Here is a 22,869-nt window from a genome sequence, read left to right as displayed (position 1 = left end):
AGGCAGGGAGAGAGAGAGAGTCGGGGACGGAGGGAGGCAGGGAGAGAGAGAGAGTCGGGGACGGAGGGAGGCAGGGAGAGAGAGAGAGTCGGGGACGGAGGGAGGCAGGGAGAGAGAGAGAGTCGGGGACGGAGGGAGGCAGGGAGAGAGAGAGAGTCGGGGACGGAGGGAGGCAGGGAGAGAGAGAGAGTCGGGGACGGAGGGAGGCAGGGAGAGAGAGAGAGTCGGGGACGGAGGGAGGCAGGGAGAGAGAGAGAGTCGGGGACGGAGGGAGGCAGGGAGAGAGAGAGAGTCGGGGACGGAGGGAGGCAGGGAGAGAGAGAGAGTCGGGGACGGAGGGAGGCAGGGAGAGAGAGAGAGTCGGGGACGGAGGGAGGCAGGGAGAGAGAGAGAGTCGGGGACGGAGGGAGGCAGGGAGAGAGAGAGAGTCGGGGACGGAGGGAGGCAGGGAGAGAGAGAGAGTCGGGGACGGAGGGAGGCAGGGAGAGAGAGAGAGTCGGGGACGGAGGGAGGCAGGGAGAGAGAGAGAGTCGGGGACGGAGGGAGGCAGGGAGAGAGAGAGAGTCGGGGACGGAGGGAGGCAGGGAGAGAGAGAGAGTCGGGGACGGAGGGAGGCAGGGAGAGAGAGAGAGTCGGGGACGGAGGGAGGCAGGGAGAGAGAGAGAGTCGGGGACGGAGGGAGGCAGGGAGAGAGAGAGAGTCGGGGACGGAGGGAGGCAGGGAGAGAGAGAGAGTCGGGGACGGAGGGAGGCAGGGAGAGAGAGAGAGTCGGGGACGGAGGGAGGCAGGGAGAGAGAGAGAGTCGGGGACGGAGGGAGGCAGGGAGAGAGAGAGAGTCGGGGACGGAGGGAGGCAGGGAGAGAGAGAGAGTCGGGGACGGAGGGAGGCAGGGAGAGAGAGAGAGTCGGGGACGGAGGGAGGCAGGGAGAGAGAGAGTCGGGGACGGAGGGAGGCAGGGAGAGAGAGAGAGTCGGGGACGGAGGGAGGCAGGGAGAGAGAGAGAGTCGGGGACGGAGGGAGGCAGGGAGAGAGAGAGAGTCGGGGACGGAGGGAGGCAGGGAGAGAGAGAGAGTCGGGGACGGAGGGAGGCAGGGAGAGAGAGAGAGTCGGGGACGGAGGGAGGCAGGGAGAGAGAGAGAGTCGGGGACGGAGGGAGGCAGGGAGAGAGAGAGAGTCAGGGACGGAGGGAGGCAGGGAGAGAGAGAGAGTCAGGGACGGAGGGAGGCAGGGGCAGGGAGAGAGAGAGAGTCAGGGACGGAGGGAGGCAGGGGCAGGGAGAGAGAGAGAGTCAGGGACGGAGGGAGGCAGGGATGGAGGGAGGCAGGGAGAGAGAGAGAGTCAGGGATGGAGGGAGGCAGGGAGAGAGAGAGAGTCAGGGATGGAGGGAGGCAGGGAGAGAGAGAGAGTCAGGGACGGAGGGAGGCAGGGAGAGAGAGAGAGTCAGGGACGGAGGGAGGCAGGGAGAGAGAGAGAGTCAGGGACGGAGGGAGGCAGGGGCAGGGAGAGAGAGAGAGTCAGGGACGGAGGGAGGCAGGGGCAGGGAGAGAGAGAGAGTCAGGGACGGAGGGAGGCAGGGAGAGAGAGAGAGTCAGGGACGGAGGGAGGCAGGGAGAGAGAGAGAGTCAGGGACGGAGGGAGGCAGGGAGAGAGAGAGTCAGGGACGGAGGGAGGCAGGGAGAGAGAGAGAGTCAGGGACGGAGGGAGGCAGGGAGAGAGAGAGAGTCAGGGACGGAGGGAGGCAGGGAGAGAGAGAGAGTCAGGGACGGAGGGAGGCAGGGAGAGAGAGAGAGTCAGGGACGGAGGGAGGCAGGGAGAGAGAGAGAGTCAGGGACGGAGGGAGGCAGGGATGGAGGGAGGCAGGGAGAGAGAGAGAGTCAGGGATGGAGGGAGGCAGGGAGAGAGAGAGAGTCAGGGATGGAGGGAGGCAGGGAGAGAGAGAGAGTCAGGGATGGAGGGAGGCAGGGAGAGAGAGAGAGTCAGGGATGGAGGGAGGCAGGGAGAGAGAGAGAGTCAGGGATGGAGGGAGGCAGGGAGAGAGAGAGAGTCAGGGATGGAGGGAGGCAGGGAGAGAGAGAGAGTCAGGGATGGAGGGAGGCAGGGAGAGAGAGAGAGTCAGGGATGGAGGGAGGCAGGGAGAGAGAGAGAGTCAGGGATGGAGGGAGGCAGGGAGAGAGAGAGAGTCAGGGATGGAGGGAGGCAGGGAGAGAGAGAGAGTCAGGGATGGAGGGAGGCAGGGAGAGAGAGAGAGTCAGGGACGGAGGGAGGCAGGGAGAGAGAGAGAGTCAGGGACGGAGGGAGGCAGGGAGAGAGAGAGAGTCAGGGACGGAGGGAGGCAGGGAGAGAGAGAGTCAGGGACGGAGGGAGGCAGGGAGAGAGAGAGAGTCAGGGACGGAGGGAGGCAGGGAGAGAGAGAGAGTCAGGGACGGAGGGAGGCAGGGACGGAGGGAGGCAGGGAGAGAGAGAGAGTCAGGGACGGAGGGAGGCAGGGATGGAGGGAGGCAGGGAGAGAGAGTTAGGGAGGCAGGGAGATCAAGTCAGGAATGGAGCGAGGCAGGGAGAGAGAGTCAGGGATGGAGGGAGGCAGGGAGAGAGAGAGAGTCAGGGATGGAGGGAGGCAGGGAGAGAGAGAGAGTCAGGGATGGAGGGAGGCAGGGAGAGAGAGAGAGTCAGGGATGGAGGGAGGCAGGGAGAGAGAGAGTCAGGGATGGAGCGAGGCAGGGACGGAGGGAGGCAGGGATGGAGGGAGGCAGGGAGAGAGAGTTAGGGAGGCAGGGAGATCAAGTCAGGAATGGAGCGAGGCAGGGAGAGAGAGTCAGGGATGGAGGGAGGCAGGGAGAGAGAGAGTCAGGGATGGAGGGAGGCAGGGAGAGAGAGAGAGTCAGGCAGGGAGAAAGAGAGTTAGGGAGGCAGGGAGAAAGAGAGAGAGTCAGGGATGGAGGCAGGGAGAAAGAGTCAGGGAGGAAGGGAGACAGGGCGAGAGTCAGGGATGGAGGGAGGCAGGGAGAGAGAGAGTCAGGGATGGAGGGAGGCAGGGAGAGAGAGAGTCAGGGATGGAGGGAGGCAGGGAGAGAGAGAGTCAGGGATGGAGGGAGGCAGGGAGAGAGAGAGTCAGGGATGGAGGGAGGCAGGGAGAGTCAGGGATGGAGGGAGGCAGGAAGAGAGAGAGTTAGGGATGGAGGGAGACAGGGAGAGAGCGAGTCAGGGATGGAGGGAGGCAGGGAGAGAGAGTCAGGGATGGAGGGAGGCAGGGAGAGAGAGAGTCAGGGATGGAGGGAGGCAGGGAGAGTCAGGGATGGAGGGAGGCAGGGAGAAAGAGAGAGAGAGGCAGGGATGAGGGAGGCAGGGAGAGAGAGAGTCAGTGATGGAGGGAGGCAGGGAGAGAGAGAGTCAGTGATGGAGGGCGAGAGAGAGTCAGGGATGGAGGGAGACAGGGCGAGAGAGAGTCAGGGATGGAGGGAGGCAGGGAGAGAGAGAGTCAGGGATGGAGGGAGACAGGGAGAGAGAGAGTCAGGGATGGAGGGAGACAGGGAGCGAGAGAGTCAGGGATGGAGGGAGACAGGGAGCGAGAGAGTCAGGGATGGAGGGAGACAGGGAGCGAGAGAGTCAGGGATGGAGGGAGACAGGGATGGATTTTTATTTTTCCAAGAGGAGCAGGGATGTGCCTTTTTTACATGTATCCTCCATGCATATAGAATAGAAACAGACCTATCCCCTAGCCCAAATCCAGATGTTCTATGTTGTCCTGATCACATTGGAGAGAGGGAGAGATAATGCAGAGAAAGGGAGAGTTGCAGGTAGAGGAAAAGAGCAGTGTTCAAAGCAGTGATGTGTCTCAAAATCAGCCCAGTCTCAATGAAGAAACTGGTTCATCAGGAGAGTATTACTGTGGTTGATACATTTCTCTCTCCACTATATGCTCTCTCTCTCTCTCGATGTACATTGATGTACTGTAGCGTTGTGTTGAGACTGGAGAGGTCATATTTACCACGCTGTGCTTCACACTGTGTACATTTACACTGCCAAGGACAAGCAGAGACAGCCATGTTAACCCCGCTAGGATATTCATGGTGCTGCTAACACTATATGGTTGAGTTCCACATAGCATTTGACCAGGGCCAAAAGTAGTGTGTTATGTAAGGAATATAGAATGAGTCATTAGTAGACATTAAAGCTGTGGGTGGGAGAAAGTAGAAGTGTCCTCTCTACATGACTTTAGCAGCATGTCTGTCTGTCTTCACTCTGCATTCCTAGACTACTAATAGGCCTAGTAGTCTGCCATGAAGTGGGGAATGAAACAAAACATCCTCTACTTTGTCTGGTCTCCGTCAACATGCATAGCCACTGTTATTCAGGGTTAAATGTACTATCTGTGTGTGTTTGTGTCTACTGTACTATAGCCCTATTTGTGTTACTCTGTCTGTCAGTCCGTCTGTCTCGGCATCTAGATCTTCAGTTGGGTATTCTGAGTAAATGAACCTACATGTTTGCCATATTGGCATGTTTGGTTTATTTGGATAGGAACAGGTAGCTTCCAAATTCATTGACACGCTAAACAATCATCTGATGCGTTGTGCCATCCATTGTGTGTATATCTTACCCTAATTTTCAACATTAGTCCCTAGATGGGTGCTGCTGACAGTACAGTACAGTACATGGAGGGTACAGTACAGGGAGGATACAGTACAGTACAGGGAGGATACAGTACAGGGAGGATACAGTACAGTACAGTACAGGGAGGATACAGTACAGTACAGGGAGGATACAATACAGTAGAGTACAGGAAGGATACAGTACAGTAGAGTACAGGAAGGATACAGTACAGTACAGGAAGGATACAGTACAGTACAGGGAGAATACAGTACAGTACAGGGAGGATACAGTACAGGGAGGATACAGTACAGCACAGTACATGGAGGATACAGTACAGGGAGGATACAGCACAGTACAGGGAGGATACAGTACAGTACAGTACAGGGAGGATACAGTACAGTACAGGGAGGATGCAGTACAGTACAGTACAGGGAGGATGCAGTACAGTACAGGGAGGATACAGTACAGTACAGGGAGGATGCAGTACAGTACAGGGAGGATACAGTACAGTACAGGGAGGATACAGTACAGTACAGGGAGGATACAGTACTGTACAGAAAGGGTACAGTACAGGAAGGATACAGTACAGTACAGGAAGGATACAGTACAGTACAGGGAGAATACAGTACAGTACAGGGAGAATACAGTACAGGGAGGATACAGTACAGTACAGGGAGGATACAGCACAGGGAGGATACAGCACAGTACAGGGAGGATACAGTACAGTACAGGGAGGATACAGTACAGTACAGGGAGGATACAGTACAGGAAGGATACAGTACAGTACAGGGAGGATACAGTTGAGGGAGGATACAGTACAGGGAGGATACAGTACAGTACAGGGAGGATACAGTACAGTACATGAAGGATACAGTACAGGAAGGATACAGTACAGTACAGGAAGGATACAGTACAGTACAGGGAGAATACAGTACAGTACAGTGAGGATACAGTACAGGGAGGATACAGTACAGGGAGGATACAGTACAGTACATGGAGGATACAGTGAAGCACAGTACAGGGAGGATACAGTACAGCACAGTACATGGAGGATACAGTACAGGGAGGATACAGCACAGTACAGGGAGGATACAGTACACTACAGTACAGGGAGGATGCAGTACAGTACAGGGAGGATACAGTACAGGGAGGATACAGTACAGTACATGGAGGATGCAGTACAGTACAGGGAGGATGCAGTACAGTACATGTAGGATACAGTACAGGGAGGATACAGTACAGGGAGGATACAGTACAGGGAGGATACAGTACAGTACAGTACAGGGATGATACAGTACAGGGAGGATACAGTACAGTACAGTACAGGGATGATACAGTACAGTACAGGGAGGATACAGTACAGTACAGGGAGGATACAGTACAGGGAGGATACAGTGAAGCACAGTACAGGGAGGATACAGTACAGCACAGTACATGGAGGATACAGTACAGGGAGGATACAGCACAGTACAGGGAGGATACAGTACAGTACAGTACAGGGAGGATGCAGTACAGTACAGGGAGGATACAGTACAGGGAGGATACAGTACAGTACAGTACAGGGAGGATGCAGTACAGTACAGGGAGGATGCAGTACAGTACAGGGAGGATACAGTACAGTACAGAAAGGGTACAGTACAGTACAGGGATGATACAGTACAGGGATGATACAGTACAGGGAGGATACAGCACAGGCAGGATACAGCACAGTACAGGGAGGATGCAGTACAGTACAGGGAGGATGCAGTACAGTACAGGGAGGATACAGTACAGGGATGATACAGCACAGGGAGGATACAGCACAGTACAGGGAGGATGCAGTACAGTACAGGGAGGATGCAGTACAGTACAGGGAGGATACAGTACAGTACAGGGAGGATACAGTACAGGGAGGATACAGTACAGGGAGGATACAGTACAGTACAGTACAGTACAGGGATGATACAGTACAGGGAGGATACAGTACAGTACAGGGAGGATACAGTACAGTACAGTACAGGGATGATACAGTACAGGGAGGATACAGTACAGCACAGTACATGGAGGATACAGTACAGGGAGGATACAGTACAGTACAGGGAGGATACGATACAGTACAGGGAGGATACAGTACAGTACAGGGAGGATACAGTACAGTACAGTACAGGGATGATACAGTACAGGGAGGATACAGTACAGCACAGTACATGGAGGATACAGTACAGGGAGGATACAGTACAGTACAGGGAGGATACGATACAGTACAGGGAGGATACGATACAGTACAGGGAGGATACAGTACAGGGAGGATACGATACAGTACAGGGAGGATACGATACAGTACAGGGAGGATACAGTACAGTACAGGGAGGATACGATACAGTACAGGGAGGATACAGTACAGTACAGGGAGGATACGATACAGTACAGGGAGGATACGATACAGTACAGGGAGGATACAGTACAGTACAGGGAGGATACGATACAGTACAGGGATGATACAGTACAGGGAGGATACAGTACAGTACAGTACAGTACAGGGAGGATACAGTACAGTACAGGGAGGATACGATACAGTACAGGGAGGATACGATACAGTACAGGGAGGATACAGTACAGTACAGGGAGGATACAGTACAGGGAGGATACAATACAGTACAGGGAGGATACAGTACAGTACAGGGAGGATACAGTACAGTACAGGGAGGATACGATACAGTACAGGGATGATACAGTACAGGGAGGATACAGTACAGTACAGTACAGTACAGTACAGGGATGATACAGTACAGGGAGGATACAGATACAGGGAGGATACAGATACAGGAAAGAGCTGGGTGTCGTATGCCTTTAAGAGCAGCAGAGGAGGGTAACTCCCCCAGCCAGCGACCATGGTCTTGCTGAGGGGGATTTGTGTTAAGCTGGCAGGAATTAGGCTGGCCTTATTCTCCATGCATGAATAGTTTTATACTCTCTCATTCTCTCCCCCATCGCTCTCTCATTCTCTCCCCCATCGCTCTCTCATTCTCCTTTTCTATCATCGTCCTTTCTTGTCTTTTTGCTCTTCCCCTTCCTGTTCCCTCCCCTCTCTTGCCTCCCTTTCTCTCAATCTCTCTTCATCCCTGTCAGCCGCCGCCTCTCGCTCCCTCCTCCCACTCTATCCCCCTCCTCTTGCTCTCCCTTGCTTCATACCCTCTCCTCTTTCCCTCTGTCTTTCTCTCCCTCTCCCTGACCTGCTCTCTACCCCCCCCCAACCCCCGACCTCCCCCCCGACCTCCTTCCTAGTTCCTAGCCTCTCTCTATCCCCACACACTGGTCTCTACTCTCTACCCATACCCCACCTCTACCATGGAATAACCCACTCTCTCTGATCCCTCTCTTGCTCCCTTTCTAAATCTCTACCTCCTCACTATCCCTGCCCTTGTTTCTTCCCCACCTCCTCAAGCTCCCTTCCCTCCCTCCTCTCCCTTCTTTCCCTCCCCCTCCCTCCTCTCCCTTATCCCCCCCTCCCTCTCTGTCATTGACCTGCTCTATGGCTGTGGCTGTCTCTCCTCCCCTCCCTCATTGGAAGCTTTGGAAAGCTGACCCCAATGCTGCCCACACACACACACACACACACACACACACACACACACACACACACACACACACACACACACACTGGGAGAGGCACGTGAGCCCCTCTTAGTCCCACTCAGAGGGTTATGCATACTGTCCAGGCAGTGTGTCTGTGAGAATGGGAGTCTGTGTGATGAGGCCAAGCAGAGGTCCTTAGGCCCACCCCACCACCACTACACTATACTAGAGGTGGTGGAGCACTGCACAGCACTGCTCTCAGCTGCACAAGAGATACTACAGTCCCTCCTACTACTAGTTATTGTGTGTGTGTGTGTGTGTGTGTGTGTGTGTGTGTGTGTGTGTGTGTGTGTGTGTGTGTGTGTGTGTGTGTGTGTGTGTGTGTGTGTGTGTGTGTGTGTGTGTGTGTGTGTGTGTGTGTGTGTGTGTGTGTGTGTGTGTGTGCGCGCGCGCGCGAGCGTGCTTGACAGAGACAGGGACAAGGAGGACTGTGGAAAACAAAAACACACAGGCCATCCATCAGCGTGGCTCAGTGGCAGAGTCATGCACTAAACAATCACTTATTTAGTAGCTGCCGCTGGTTGAGTTAAGAAGCTAGCTGCTCGCCACAGGCTGATGGATGGGAGGTTACCACTTTCTCTGGTGGGGAGAGAGGAGGGGAGGGATGTGTGTGTAGAGACAAGTAGACGAGCTGGGCTCATGGATGGCCAGACTTGGTGTTAGTTTGCCTCGTTCTATGGTGTGCAGTGTTGTACGGTGTAGCCTACAGCGTGCGACTGGGGTACAGGAGAGGTGCCGGTGCTATCCTCCCTGTGCTTCCCTCTCTCTACGCTCTAACTCGGAGTGCCCTGCTTTCATGAATAAGTATCACTGGCTGCCTAGCCTTGGTCCTGCTTGGATGGCTTTAATTAACTAACTCACAGCACCTTAGCAAACGTCTCTGCCTGTCTCTCTGCCTGTCTCTGCCTGTCTCTCTGCCCGTCTCTCTGCCCGTCTCTCTGCCCGTCTCTCTGCCCGTCTCTCTGCCTGTCTCTCTGCATGTCTCTCTGCATGTCTCTCTGCATGTCTCTCTGCATGTCTCTCTGCCTGTCTCTCGGCCTGTCTCTCTGCATGTCTCTCTGCATGTCTCTCGGCCTGTCTCTCTGCATGTCTCTCTGCATGTCTCTCGGCCTGTCTCTCTGCATGTCTCTCTGCATGTCTCTCTGCATGTCTCTCTGCCTGTCTCTCGGCCTGTCTCTCTGCATGTCTCTCTGCATGTCTCTCTGCATGTCTCTCTGCATGTCTCTCTGCATGTCTCTCGGCCTGTCTCTCTGCATGTCTCTCTCCATGTCTCTCGGCCTGTCTCTCTGCATGTCTCTCGGCCTGTCTCTCTGCATGTCTCTCTGCATGTCTCTCGGCCTGTCTCTCTGCATGTCTCTCTGCATGTCTCTCTGCATGTCTCTCTGCCTGTCTCTCGGCCTGTCTCTCTGCATGTCTCTTTGCATGTCTCTCTGCATGTCTCTCTGCATGTCTCTCTGCATGTCTCTCTGCCTGTCTCTCGGCCTGTCTCTCTGCATGTCTCTCTGCATGTCTCTCTGCCTGCCTGCTGCACCGTGGCTGTAACACTACTGAGTGCATTATATAGCCACCACACTGAGTGTTCCAAGGCCATTCATACTGACTACAACAGCTCTCTCTACTGCTAAATAACGGTACTGACACACGGAGGCCTTGGCTGGGTAGAGGCTGGGATTCATACTCAAGGTGTGATGTAGGCTACACATTATATTTCCCGTCCCTCTATAAATGTCTGGAGCTGTTGTTGTCTGATGATGATTCTACCAGTCTAATTGGTATCCGTCCCTGTGTTTTCACAGATGACTCATCCTCGGAGAGCGGCAGCGGGAACGGCATGCACACCATGACACTTCTGTCTGCGGGCGGGGCGGCCCCGGGGTCTGAGAGGTGCATGGAGGGAACACCGTACAGGAAGGTGGTAAACGGCAACAGGCCCCCGGCCCCGCTGGACTTCAGCACCACCTCCTCGTCCTCATCGTCCGAGGACCAACAGGCTCCAGTCAACCTGAGTGAGACCAGGCTGCCTGGGTCGGCCCTGATGGGCCCCTTCCAGCTCGACCCCCCAGACGAGCTGCGCAGGAAGTACCCCGTCAAGCCTCTCGCCCATGCCGCTGAGCTGCGCCTGGACAGAGACTCGATCAGGGACTATGGCAACAAGGTGGGGTCTTCTGCCCAGACCTGCGTCTGAAAATATTTGAAATACTTTAGCTGACATTGATTGAGTTTCCCTGGTGCAATGAACCAATAGAATAGGATGCAAACCTGCAAGCCTCGCCCATCTGGCACTCCAGGCAGACTTAAACAAACAGTAAAAGTATTTGAAAGATTTCAAGTAGTATTTGACCCCAGGTCTAATGGTGATATATTACACACAAAGTGATAATGTTGAGCAATGAGCCCACCAGGACAGTGTGAGTAACAGCTCAGTGTGCCATTGTTATAGACGACTACTGTCTTGCTATGACCGACTATGAAGGGTGAGGTCTGCACAAGAAGGTGAGGTTCATTGCCAGGGCATTGCACAAAGCTGAGAAGTTTCCATTGAGATCTCGCCAAACTGCAATTACTTATACATTTCCTGTGGATGGAGAATGAATAGACGCCATTTTGAGAAGGTTCTCAGTTCAGATTCCAAGACATCAATCTTGACAGAAAACCAGCAAGACAATGTGCATGAGAGCAGTGAGAGTTGCTGTGCCAGGAGAAGTAGCCTAGTTGTGTTGCTGTACTTGTGATGAACATCCATACAGGAGTCAGTGGAGGACAGTATGAAAGGAGAGGGGATAAAAGGTTCTTCTTTCCTGCTCTCTGGCTATTGAATGAGACACACACTTCACCATGCTCTGACAATGCAGCGTTGTCCTTGAAAGCATCTTATTTGCCACATTGGAAGGATCAAACAAATAGAACTGTTTCGCCACAACAACATCTAGCAGTGTTTTGTGCCTCGCTGTCATCAGTGTTCCTCACCATTGAGATTGTACCGGGTGCTTTTCAATGTCACCCAGCATACAGGCTGAGTGAAAATCTTACCCCGGCTTTGTGTCTGTTCTTTCTTTGTCTGTGCTTATTCTCTGTGTGTGTGTGTGTGTGTGTGTGTGTGTGTGTGTGTGTGTGTGTGTGTGTGTGTGTGTGTGTGTGTGTGTGTGTGTGTGTGTGTGTGTGTGTGTGTGTGTGTGTGTGTGCACCTTGTGTGTGTGTGTGTGCACCTGTGCTTGTGTTTTGTTGTGTGTATGTGCACGTGCACCTATATGTGTGTGTGTGTGACAGTCTCCTCAGTACAGCTCAGGAAGCTACGACTCATTGAAGATGGAGACATGTGCCGAGGACCTGACCGTAACCAGAGGCGTGGCGGTGGCAGACGACGATGACGACGATGATCACGACGACAGTGACAAGATCAACGACACCGAGGGCAAGGACCCCGAGAGACTAAAGGCCTTCAACGTAAGAGCTGCTCTCACCTCAGCTAGACACAACCGCACACATGCACACGCCACACGTGCGCGAACACACACACACACACAATGAAAGAGCTCCTCTCACCTTTACATGACATTCACCTCACCTTTACATGACCTTCACCTCACCTTTACATGACCTTCACCTCACCTTTACATGACCTTCACCTCAGAAACACTGGAAGCAGCAGAGCAGACACACACGCTTTTTTCTACAGGATTTTTGTAATCTTCTTTTCAGATGTTTGTGCGTCTGTTTGTGGATGAGAACCTGGACCGCATGGTGCCCATCTCCAAGCAGCCCAAGGAGAAGATCCAGGCCATCATCGAGTCGTGTAGCCGCCAGTTCCCAGAGTTCGAGCTGCGCGCTCGCAAGCGCATCCGCACCTACCTCAAATCCTGCCGCCGAATGAAGAAGAACGGCATGGAGGTACATACCACATCTATCATACCTCCTCTCTCTCTCATTCCTACTGTCTTTCATCCCTCCATCTCTGTCTCTCTCTCATTCCTACTGTCTTTCATCCCTCCATCTCTGTCTCTCTCTCATTCCTACTGTCTTTCATCCCTCCATCTCTGTCTCTCTCTCATTCCTACTGTCTTTCATCCCTCCATCTCTGTCTCTCTCTCATTCCTACTCTCTTTCATCCCTCCATCTCTGTCTCTCTCTCATTCCTACTGTCTTTCATCCCTCCATCTCTGTCTCTCTCTCATTCCTACTGTCTTTCATCCCTCCATCTCTGTCTCTCTCTCATTCCTACTGTCTTTCATCCCTCCATCTCTGTCTCTCTCTCATTCCTACTGTCTTTCATCCCTCCATCTCTGTCTCTCTCTCATTCCTACTGTCTTTCATCCCTCCATCTCTGTCTCTCTCTCATTCCTACTGTCTTTCATCCCTCCATCTCTGTCTCTCTCTCATTCCTACTGTCTTTCATCCCTCCATCTCTGTCTCTCTCATTCCTACTGTCTTTCATCCCTCCATCTCTGTCTCTCTCTCATTCCTACTGTCTTTCATCCCTCCATCTCTGTCTCTCTCTCATTCCTACTGTCTTTCATCCCTCCATCTCTGTCTCTCTCTCATTCCTACTGTCTTTCATCCCTCCATCTCTGTCTCTCTCATTCCTACTGTCTTTCATCCCTCCATCTCTGTCTCTCTCTCATTCCTACTGTCTTTCATCCCTCCATCTCTGTCTCTCTCTCATTCCTACTGTCTTTCATCCCTCCATCTCTGTCTCTCTCTCATTCCTACTGTCTTTCATCCCTCCATCTCTGTCTCTCTCTCATTCCTACTGTCTTTCATCCCTCCATCTCTGTCTCTCTCTTTCCTACTGTCTTTCATCCCTCCATCTCTGTCTCTCTCTCATTCCTACTGTCTTTCATCCCTCCATCTCTGTCTCTCTCTCATTCCTACTGTCTTTCATCCCTCCATCTCTGTCTCTCTCTCATTCCTACTCTCTTTCATCCCTCCATCTCTGTCTCTCTCTCATTCCTACTCTCTTTCATCCCCCCATCTCTGTCTCTCTCTCATTCCTACTGTCTTTCATCCCTCCATCTCTGTCTCTCTCTCATTCCTACTGTCTTTCATCCCTCCATCTGTCTCTCGCTCATTCCTACTGTCTTTCATCCCTCCATCTCTGTCTCTCTCATTCCTACTGTCTTTCATCCCTCCATCTGTCTCTCTCATTCCTACTGTCTTCATCCCTCCATCTGTCTCTCTCATTCCTACTGTCTTTCATCCCTCCATCTCTGTCTCTCTCTCATTCCTACTCTCTTTCATCCCCCCATCTCTGTCTCTCTCTCATTCCTACTGTCTTTCATCCCTCCATCTGTCTCTCTCTCATTCCTACTGTCTTTCATCCCTCCATCTGTCTCTCTCTCATTCCTACTGTCTTTCATCCCTCCACCTGTCTCTCTCTCATTCCTACTCTCTTTCATCCCTCCATCTCTGTCTCTCTCTCATTCCTACTCTCTTTCATCCCTCCATCTCTGTCTCTCTCATTCCTACTCTCTTTCATCCCTCCATCTGTCTCTCTCTCATTCCTACTCCCTTTCATCCCTCCATCTGTCTCTCTCTCATTCCTACTCTCTTTCATCCCTCCATCTCTCTCTCTCATTCCTACTGTCTTTCATCCCTCCATCTCTGTCTCTCTCATTCCTACTGTCTTTCATCCCTCCATCTCTGTCTCTCTCTCATTCCTACTCTCTTTCATCCCTCCATCTCTGTCTCTCTCATTCATCCCTCCATCTCTGTCTCTCTCTCATTCCTACTGTCTTTCATCCCTCCACCTGTCTCTCTCATTCCTACTCTCTTTCATCCCTCCATCTGTCTCTCTCTCATTCCTACTCTCTTTCATCCCTCCATCTGTCTCTCTCTCATTCCTACTCTCTTTCATCCCTCCATCTCTGTCTCTCTCTCATTCCTACTGTCTTTCATCCCTCCATCTCTGTCTCTCTCTCATTCCTACTCTCTATCATCCCTCCATCTCTGTCTCTCTCTCATTCCTACTGTCTTTCATCCCTCCATCTCTGTCTCGCTCTCATTCCTACTCTCTATCATACCTCCTCTCGCTCTCATTCCTACTCTCTATCATACCTCCTCTCTCTCTCATTCCTACTCTCTTTCATCCCTCCATCTGTCTCTCTCTCTCATTCCTACTGTCTTTCATCCCTCCATCTCTGTCTCTCTCTCATTCCTCATTCTGTGTGTGGCTGGTTTAGATGTACCATACCTATCTAGCCTCTCTCTCTCATCCCTCCCTCTCTCGTGGTCCTGTGTGTGGCTGGTCTGGTAGCCATTTGCCCTCTCCCCCAACATCCCCCATGTATAGATGATGTCTGGGCTCTGTCTAGCAACAGTACTCCCATAGGATTCATCATCATTGATTTTTTTTGCTGGTTTGTATCACCATTGGTTCTTAGATCATGATATAATACTTTTGTTTTGTCCCTTACCTGATAAAATATTCGGTTGAAAATGTAGTCAGTGTTCATGTGTCTGGTTAGGAAGGAGACTATCTAGTATAACTGCATCTATAAGAGATGATTTGGAAACTTCTTGTAATGAGCAGGTGCGTCTGAAAATGTTTTGGGCTCTTTAATGCCCTCCTGTGGTCAGTGGGCTCTTTAATGCCCCCCTGTGGTCAATGGGCTCTTTAATGCCCCCCTGTGGTCAATGGGCTCTTTACTGCCCCCCTGTGGTCAATGGGCTCTTTACTGCCCCCCTGTGGTCAATGGGCTCTTTACTGCCCCCATGTGGCCAATGGGCTCTTTACTGCCCCCCTGTGGTCAATGGGCTCTTTATTGCACTCCTGTGGTCAGTGGGCTCTTTACTGCCCCCCTGTGGTCAGTGGGCTCTTTACTACCCCCCTGTGGTCAATAGGTTCTTTATTGCCCTCCTGTGGTCAATGGGTTCTTTATTGCACTCCTGTGGTCAATGGGTTCTTTATTGCACTCCTGTGGTCAATGGGTTCTTTATTGCACTCCTGTGGTCAATGGGTTCTTTATTGCCCTCCTGTGGTCAATGGGCTCTTTATTGCCCTCCTGTGGTCAATGGGCTCTTTATTGCCCTCCTGTGGTCAATAGGTTCTTTATTGCACTCCTGTGGTCAATAGGTTCTTTATTGCCCTCCTGTGGTCAATGGGCTCTTTATTGCCCTCCTGTGGTCAATGGGCTCTTTATTGCACTCCTGTGGTCAATAGGTTCTTTATTGCACTCCTGTGGTCAATGGGTTCTTTATTGCCCTCCTGTGGTCAATGGGCTCTTTATTGCCCCCCTGTGGTCAATAGGTTTTTTATTGCCCCCCTGTGGTCAATGGGTTCTTTACTACCCCCCCTGTGGTCAATGGGTTCTTTATTGCCCTCCTGTGGTCAATGGGTTCTTTTCACACATTGTTGGGATGTTCACATTATGGTGCCTACTGTGTACACACTACTGTATGCAGTGTTGATTATTCTGGCAAGAATTCAAGCAAAGCATAACTGTCTATTCTTAAGCAAACTGCAGACAGTAAAGGCTATAACAAGCATTATTCAACCTTAAAAAGGGTACTTTGCTCTGACGTGGGGATGAATTTGTGCTGATTGTTTCTCCCCTGCCAGACACGACCCACCCCACCTCACCTCACCTCAGCCATGGCTGAGAACATCCTGGCAGCCGCCTGCGAGAGCGAGACACGCAAGGCTGCCAAGAGGATGCGGCTGGATGTCTACCAGGCACATGTGAGTGCTCTCTGTGTGTGTGTGTGTGTGTGTGTGTGTGTGTGTGTGTGTGTGTGTGTGTGTGTGTGTGTGTGTGTGTGTGTGTGTGTGTGTGTGTGTGTGTGTGTGTGTGTGTGTGTATTTTCTCAGGTGGGTGGATGTACTGTGGATGTTTTCCAATAGCCAATGGCGAAGTCTGTTCTTCTTAACCTTGAGTATATTATATACTTGGAAGTGGAACTGAACTCTCTCGTCTCGTCTCCCCCCAGGAGGAGCAGATAGCACTTGACAAGCCCAGTTCTCGCGAGCCAGCCTCCCTGGCCCACTCTGCCTACTCCCTGGCCGCCTCAGCCTACTCCCAGGACCAGCTCTACATCAACGGTGGGCTCAACTACAGTTACCGTGGTTACGGGGGCCTAGGAGCAAGCATGCAACACCCTGTCTCCTTGACAACCGCCACTGCTCAGAGCAACGGTGAGAGAGGATGCTTCACGTCTTTGATTGACCAGCGAATGGCATCTTAGAGTAGCAGCATACCTTAGCTTACCTGAAGCATGCTGCTTGTACTGTAGCAGCAGCACTGGCCTAGTTAAGAATGGACTGAGATGTATTGAAACATATCGAGAATGAGAAATCAATTCCATATTTAAATAATGCCCATATTTGGACGTAGCAAACATTTACAAACATACATAAAATATATTTCATACTGTTGATAAGTGGATAAGAATGCATATTTACAATTTCTAAGAGTTACATTTGTAGTAAAATGCCCCCAGTAGGTGTCTTCATTTAAGTGTGTTTTTCCCCAGGCCCTACTGACCTCAGCATGAAGTCCCTGGTGTCCAACTCGTCATCGGCCAGCTCCAACAGCCACGGGCGGAGCGGTGGCGGCGGAGGGAGCGGGGCCTCGGCACAGCTCAGCCCCACGGAGATCACAGCCGTGCGTCAGCTCATCGCCGGCTACCGCGAGTCAGCCGCCTTCCTGCTCCGCTCGGCCGACGAGCTAGAGACCCTGATCCTGCAGCAGAACTGAGATGAAAACTCCATCTCCCCCCGACTCCCTCCTTCTCCCTCTCTCACTCCAACTCTCCCACACGAACCCTAACTAACTGACCAACCACTCTCGCACTCAGCAGATCCATTCGTCCGTGATATCGTCCTCCTCCACCAACCTTTACATTCTCCTCATCGCCAGGAAAAGAAGGCATGCAACAGCGCTACCTTCCTCTAGTCTAATCATCCAAACCCCCTTGATTGTTTTGGCATTAGTGCGTGGAGAGAAAGAGCACTGTCTGTGACCACTTTGGAACAGCGTTTCTCCCTCTCTTCAACCACCTGTAAAGGAACGCGCTCCCTCCCAATCATAACAGCTCTCCCTCACTCCCATAGCTCTGTGGAAAGAAGAGGGATGACACAGAGAGTCGGAAATGAGTCTACCTAGTGTGGGGGAGAGAGTGGTGGGCTGGTGCACTGGAGAACACTGAAGGGTTGTGCTGTAATGAGAGAAGAGCACCCCCTTGTGTACGAATAAAATAAGTGGATCCTTTTTGTGTGCCAGGAAGCTCTATGTGCTGCAGTACACAGATCCCCTAAACAACCTCGGCCTCCCCAATAACAATGAAAGCGAGACTCCCTGATTAGTACAAAGAAAAATCCTTTGATTTGAATCAGTTAGTTTTTTCGAAGCCTGTAGAATATTTACGTTTGTTTGGCACCGTTCCGAGCTACTGAAAAGGGGTGTTGACTGATCTGAAAGAGAGCACTAACTATAAGACACTGAACCACTTTGTTAATGAAAAGAGGCCTAGGAAGAAGACTGGGGGGAAAAATGTAAAAAGAGAGACAACTTGTCGCGCTCGCTGTAAATAAGCTCTCTGTGTCCTAAAGCACTTTCCCCTGATTCAGACCTCACCTTGAGTAATAAAGACCGTGATGTCCCGGGAGCAACACTTTAACTTATGCATTATGGAGATGCCATCTTTTCCACATGGAAATACCTCAGATCTACCAACCAACCGTTCTAGTACTTCATTCATACTGGGTGCCGTTATCATACAATGTTCACCAGTTACTACCTGATGTGTTCAGTGTTTTCAAAGACCTGCAGGAAGCAACGTCTTAACCATTTCAAGAAGAATAAATATTGTAACTATAGTTAAAATCTTATCCCAAACGAAGTATTCTTTGTCCCGTTATTTGTGTAATGTATATATTCAGTCCATATTTGATTCTAGAAGCATCAGTAAAGTGAAGGACTGGGGGCAAGGAAGTATGTTCTGTGGGAGACTGAACCTCTCCAAAGGTAGCTGGAGATTTTTTTCCAGAGGCCTCCATGTTTTCCACCCCCCTGGTGGCTCGTTGCTCCCCCATCAATTCCAGGTTTTGGTTTGTCCCGATCTGGTTGTCAACACTCATCACTCGATGATACCGTCTCTTCTGGGTCTGGTTCTGCATTCCTCTCTCTAACCTACCCTCCTCCTCCGGACCTATACCCCCCCCATCCCCTTCTCCCCCCTGACCTTACCTGAGCTCTGTCCAGCTTAGTTCTGGACCTTGGTTCTGGGAGGAATTCTGTATTTCTTTGTCTATTGACTCTTTGAGATGGCCATTAATCCACGCTGCTGCTATATGGACCGGACTTTTGCCACAGACCTATAACCTCAAGTCAGGACGCCAGCCTCCTGCACAACCAGAGCACCTCAAGACAACAACACAAACAAAAAGAAGCAAAAACTACTCGAGACAGATAAGAGACAAAAATGTAATTTTTGAAAACGACATGCCATCCCAGTCAGTTGCTTCTCTCTGCTACTAGGCACTCTGGTTGATCTTTTTGTTCTTTCATAAGGCTGTGTTGTTTTTACATTAACTTTTTCCTTTGTAGTTTTCTTCATGGGTTTGAACCTCTGGAGGCATAAAAGGAGCAATGTGCTTCTCTTGCAGCCACTCACAAGGGTGATCTGGGCCTATCTATCTTACTGTACAATGTGTGGCCAAAGTCTGTGAGGTTTGTACCTTTTAGAACGAGAGGAGAAAAAAAGCTAAATGTTTCTTCAAGAGGCAAGCCTGAAGGGGCTCATTGTTGTGTCACTGTAATTTGCTCCCTTTTGCACACTGAAGCAACAGAAATCTGTGACGAAGGCCCTGCTTGTTCAGGGCTCCATCTTGCACTGGCGAGGTGTGTACTACTAAAGGAAAGAGGAAGAGTATCGCAATGCAGTTGATAATCATCACATTCCTGGCCCTTGACTGCATAGTGTTAACGAAAAGAGGCTATCTGAGCCCAAAGTGCGAGTTGTACAACGCATCACATACGACCACCTCTATTGTGTAAATGAAAGCCATTGATTTAGGTGCACTAGCTCCATGGCCTGTGAGAGGTCATGTCTAGAAGGGATTCCCCTGATGTCAAAGTGATGTCAAAACATAGATATTCGAGTCACATCAGGGAGAATTTTTGCATTTTAGTTAACCCTAACTATTTTCCTAACCTTAACCTGCTGCATAAGTTCTCCGAACCTGCTATGAAAAGTCACTAATGACATTAGCGGCATCCCATCTAGTCAAGACCCCTGTGAGAGATTGAATGGAGCACTGGGCTCACTGGCAACATTCTGAACCACAAAACAACACCTTGATCTATCCGCCTAGCATACATGTGCAATGTCAAATCTGATCTCCATAATGAGTACAAAATTATTAAGAAAACATTTTTTTTTTATGTTATGGAAATAGTATGCCTAGATAGAAAGTAGAAAATGAAGTCCAAGAAGTCCACTTCATCTCAGAGCAAGCTCTTGATTGAATCTGCTTAGTGGGTAAAAAAATGACAAACACAAGAGAAATATGCAAAATGACCAGTCAAGAGGAAACCCCCTCACTGTGTTCTCTCTCAATGTGGCTTTGATGGCTTCAAAACGTGTTTTCTTATTAGTATCGCCCTCATTTCTGCGGATCCATCCTTCACTCTGCTTATGCCCTGGGATCTTAAGCTACAATTCTCTCAGTACAGTAGATGAATATGACGTTTTTGTGTGTGTGGGGGGGGGGGGGGGGACTAGAATTAACTTAGAAGGGGATTCTCTTAATTCTTATTCACTTCAGTCTTAAAACTGCCTTTTTTTGCCATTGCAAGTTTGAGGTTTCAAAGGATTGCCAGACAAGTAGTACAAGCAGTGCTGTTGCCAAACTGTACATAGTGCTGTAATTTATGATCTTACAGAGCAGTTGCTAGAGACAGTTTTGCCGTCCTCTGTATTTCCCTACTACCCCAGGTCAACACAGAGCGATGGATGGATCCTACCTCTTTAGAAATGACCAGTTGAGCGCTGCTGAATTTTGTACTGTCACATGCCACGAACGTCTGCTATATAGTTTAGTGGAAAAAAGAAGAAGATTGTGAAAGTTATGCATTTGTAATATAGACCAGGGACAATTAAATGTATCTCTAAGAAGGTGGTAAGAGATTATATAGTAAAGCTCTCGCTAAATACTCCTCCCTCCTCCTCCGTTTGCACCTCTGGGGTTTGCTCTGTAGTTTCTCACAGACAGCTACATACGTTAAGAAAACATACTGTAAAAATAGGCAAAAGACAATCTTGGAAATATGTAACTTGCTCACTGTTTAATTTCCATTCCTTTCTGTGTGCAGCTATTGTATACAGTGCGTCTTGGAGTATTTTAGCCATAATCACAGCATTCTTACTCAAACTTCTGGCTCCTTAACGGCGGTGGAGCGCTCATAGTGGCCCACTGTCGATACACATTTTCTATTTTTATTATTATTTTATACATATTTTGTAGTGCAAGTCAGTGGTATTATCAAATAATATTTTGTACAATACCAACATCTCAAGTGAAGTTACTCTGTATGCCTATACTGTACATTCCAAACAAGGATGTCAACACGTTTAACAACCGACCTGACCAGCTTCACGTTTAGTGATCTGACCTCTGTGCCCAACACAAAACCCACACCCTAACAAATGCTTGAGGGAGTGCTCTCTGTTAAGATTAGCATTGTTGACCTTGTGATTAGCTTCAAACATGTTGTTGATTGGAGCCATGATTATTCTCCTGCTTAGGGCCAAAAAGACTTGACATGCCAGAGAATGTGCCAACCAAGCACAGACCAAGTTTGCAACCTTAGCCATGGCCTTCATGAAACTCCCCCTCTCAGACTACTGCATGTATCTCTCCCCCTGGGAATGCTATGCAGCAGTGTCAGCACTTCAGTGAAGGGGCAGTGTTCTGAGTGTGGGAAAGGTGTGATTCCCTTAACCCTGATCATACTGTTTTAAGCGCCAACTGACATTGGACCTCAATGACTTTACAAATGTCACCCCCAACAGAGATGGTTCCACTCAGACAGGAGCAAAAATATGTGTGGTGCTGGTCAGGGTACCGCAAATGAACACACATTTTAAAACAAATATCTGCTTTGGTCAGATGTATAGCTCGACATAAAAACAAGAAAGGAGAAAAAAATGGCGGAACTTTTTATTTTTCTATCAGGGCAGTGTACAGCTACAGTCAAATTAAAATAGTTTTTCCGACCATAGTGTGTTTTATTTTATAATTTGGTGGTGCTTTGGATTCCTCGGTTCTGTTTTAGGTTTTCCACTTTACCTACTGTACGAGAAGCTGATTGTCTTTCTCAGTTTCGATTTGTACCTAATACCAATGTGAAACTGTATTTTCCTCCTGATTTTGGACTCAGTGGAAGTGTGATGTTTACATGTACAGATTTTTGCTATTCTTTTTTGTTGTTTTGTTTGGTCATTTCTCTCCACCCTGTTTTAAGTTAGTCTGATACCTTGTACATTGATGGGAAATGGGACCATGTCTAATTAGGTTAATGTCACATGGACACATATTTAGAAACTGGTTGTTGGGAGAGCTGTGTGCTTGGCCCTCTCCTTAGCTTACCTGATACACACAAACCAGTGAGTCACAGTGAACTGAAGCTCTGGTGTGACCACTTTACCAATATACGAGAATTTGTTCCTCAGTGAATGATAAGCCATTGACATGCCCTTGAAGGGTTTTCTAGACTATTAGTATATTTGGTGAGGAAAAACTCAACTGCAGACAAAAACCTCAGGAAAAGGACACTTTTTTAACACATCTTACTGAAGGCCCATTTCCCTCATTGATACCATATAAATTATATCAAAATTATTATTATTTTTTATATTTATTGTGTTATATATATATATATATATAACAGTGGATACCTTTTTTTCCAGTACATGTGGCTAAATATTTTTATTATTTAGAAATATATATATATATAATATATATATATATATATATATATATATTATGTGTGTGAAGCAACTTAAAGATTGAAAAAATAAGAAAAAAAATATTTCTGTTTGTTTAATGCAAAACAGCATGGGTGGTTCTTTTCCCTAACATATCACTTTGATTAATGAAAAACCAATGATTTGAAATTAAGCTTTCTTAAGTGTGATGTCACTGCTAAGGTAAAATGTTTCCAAACTTAAATGTGACTTTTTTTCTCCAAAGCTGTACATCACAAAGCTAAATATACTAATAAAACAGTGTGCTATCTATTAAACAGAAACCAATGTCTTTTTGTCTTTTGCCAGGGATGTAATAAGGGAACGGTTGTTTTTACAAAATATATGTATAGGTATTACCTTTAGTGGATATTTGTTTATTTTTTGTTGTATACACTAAATTGCACAACATGATGTACTCTACTGACAGCTGAATGCTTTATTGTAGGCTATACGTTTACATTCATATTGTGTTCATTGTACAATACAATATATTTCCAAACCAATGAGGAATTGAAGTGTACATCATTACCATAGTTATATAGTCTACTTCTACATCATACACTGTGATAACCAATGGGTTATAATTGTGTTTTCAGCATCTTTCTTTTTTAACGGTAAAACTACGATTTAAAAAAAAAAAACATTTATTAGTATATTGATAAGGAGAATTACGTATAATAGATAGGGAATTAAAAACTG

General features: G+C 49.2%; 1 protein-coding gene across 2 annotated transcripts in view; it reads left to right on the top strand.

Annotated features, from left to right (window-relative positions):
• The window catches only part of LOC129860958 (nucleolar protein 4-like), a 185,934-nt gene extending 163,261 nt beyond the window's left edge, over positions 1–22,673 (top strand). The window contains exons 6-11 of one of the 2 annotated variants that reach the window (XM_055931928.1): positions 10,002–10,360; positions 11,473–11,649; positions 11,905–12,093; positions 15,761–15,880; positions 16,129–16,240; positions 16,672–22,673. In XM_055931928.1, the coding sequence (XP_055787903.1) occupies positions 10,002–10,360; positions 11,473–11,649; positions 11,905–12,093; positions 15,761–15,880; positions 16,129–16,240; positions 16,672–16,895 (1,181 nt within the window). In that variant the 3' untranslated portion in view covers positions 16,896–22,673. Of the gene's footprint in view, positions 1–10,001; positions 10,361–11,472; positions 11,650–11,904; positions 12,094–15,760; positions 15,881–16,128; positions 16,334–16,671 lie in introns of both variants that reach the window. The other variant, XM_055931927.1, reaches the window with a different exon arrangement.
• Positions 22,674–22,869: the final 196 nt, after the last annotated feature.

The sequence above is a fragment of the Salvelinus fontinalis genome, chromosome 8 (assembly GCF_029448725.1).
Source record: "Salvelinus fontinalis isolate EN_2023a chromosome 8, ASM2944872v1, whole genome shotgun sequence".
Lineage (NCBI taxonomy): Eukaryota > Metazoa > Chordata > Actinopteri > Salmoniformes > Salmonidae > Salvelinus > Salvelinus fontinalis.
Note: the sequence above shows the minus strand (reverse complement) of the source record. Positions and strands in the feature narration are given on the sequence as shown.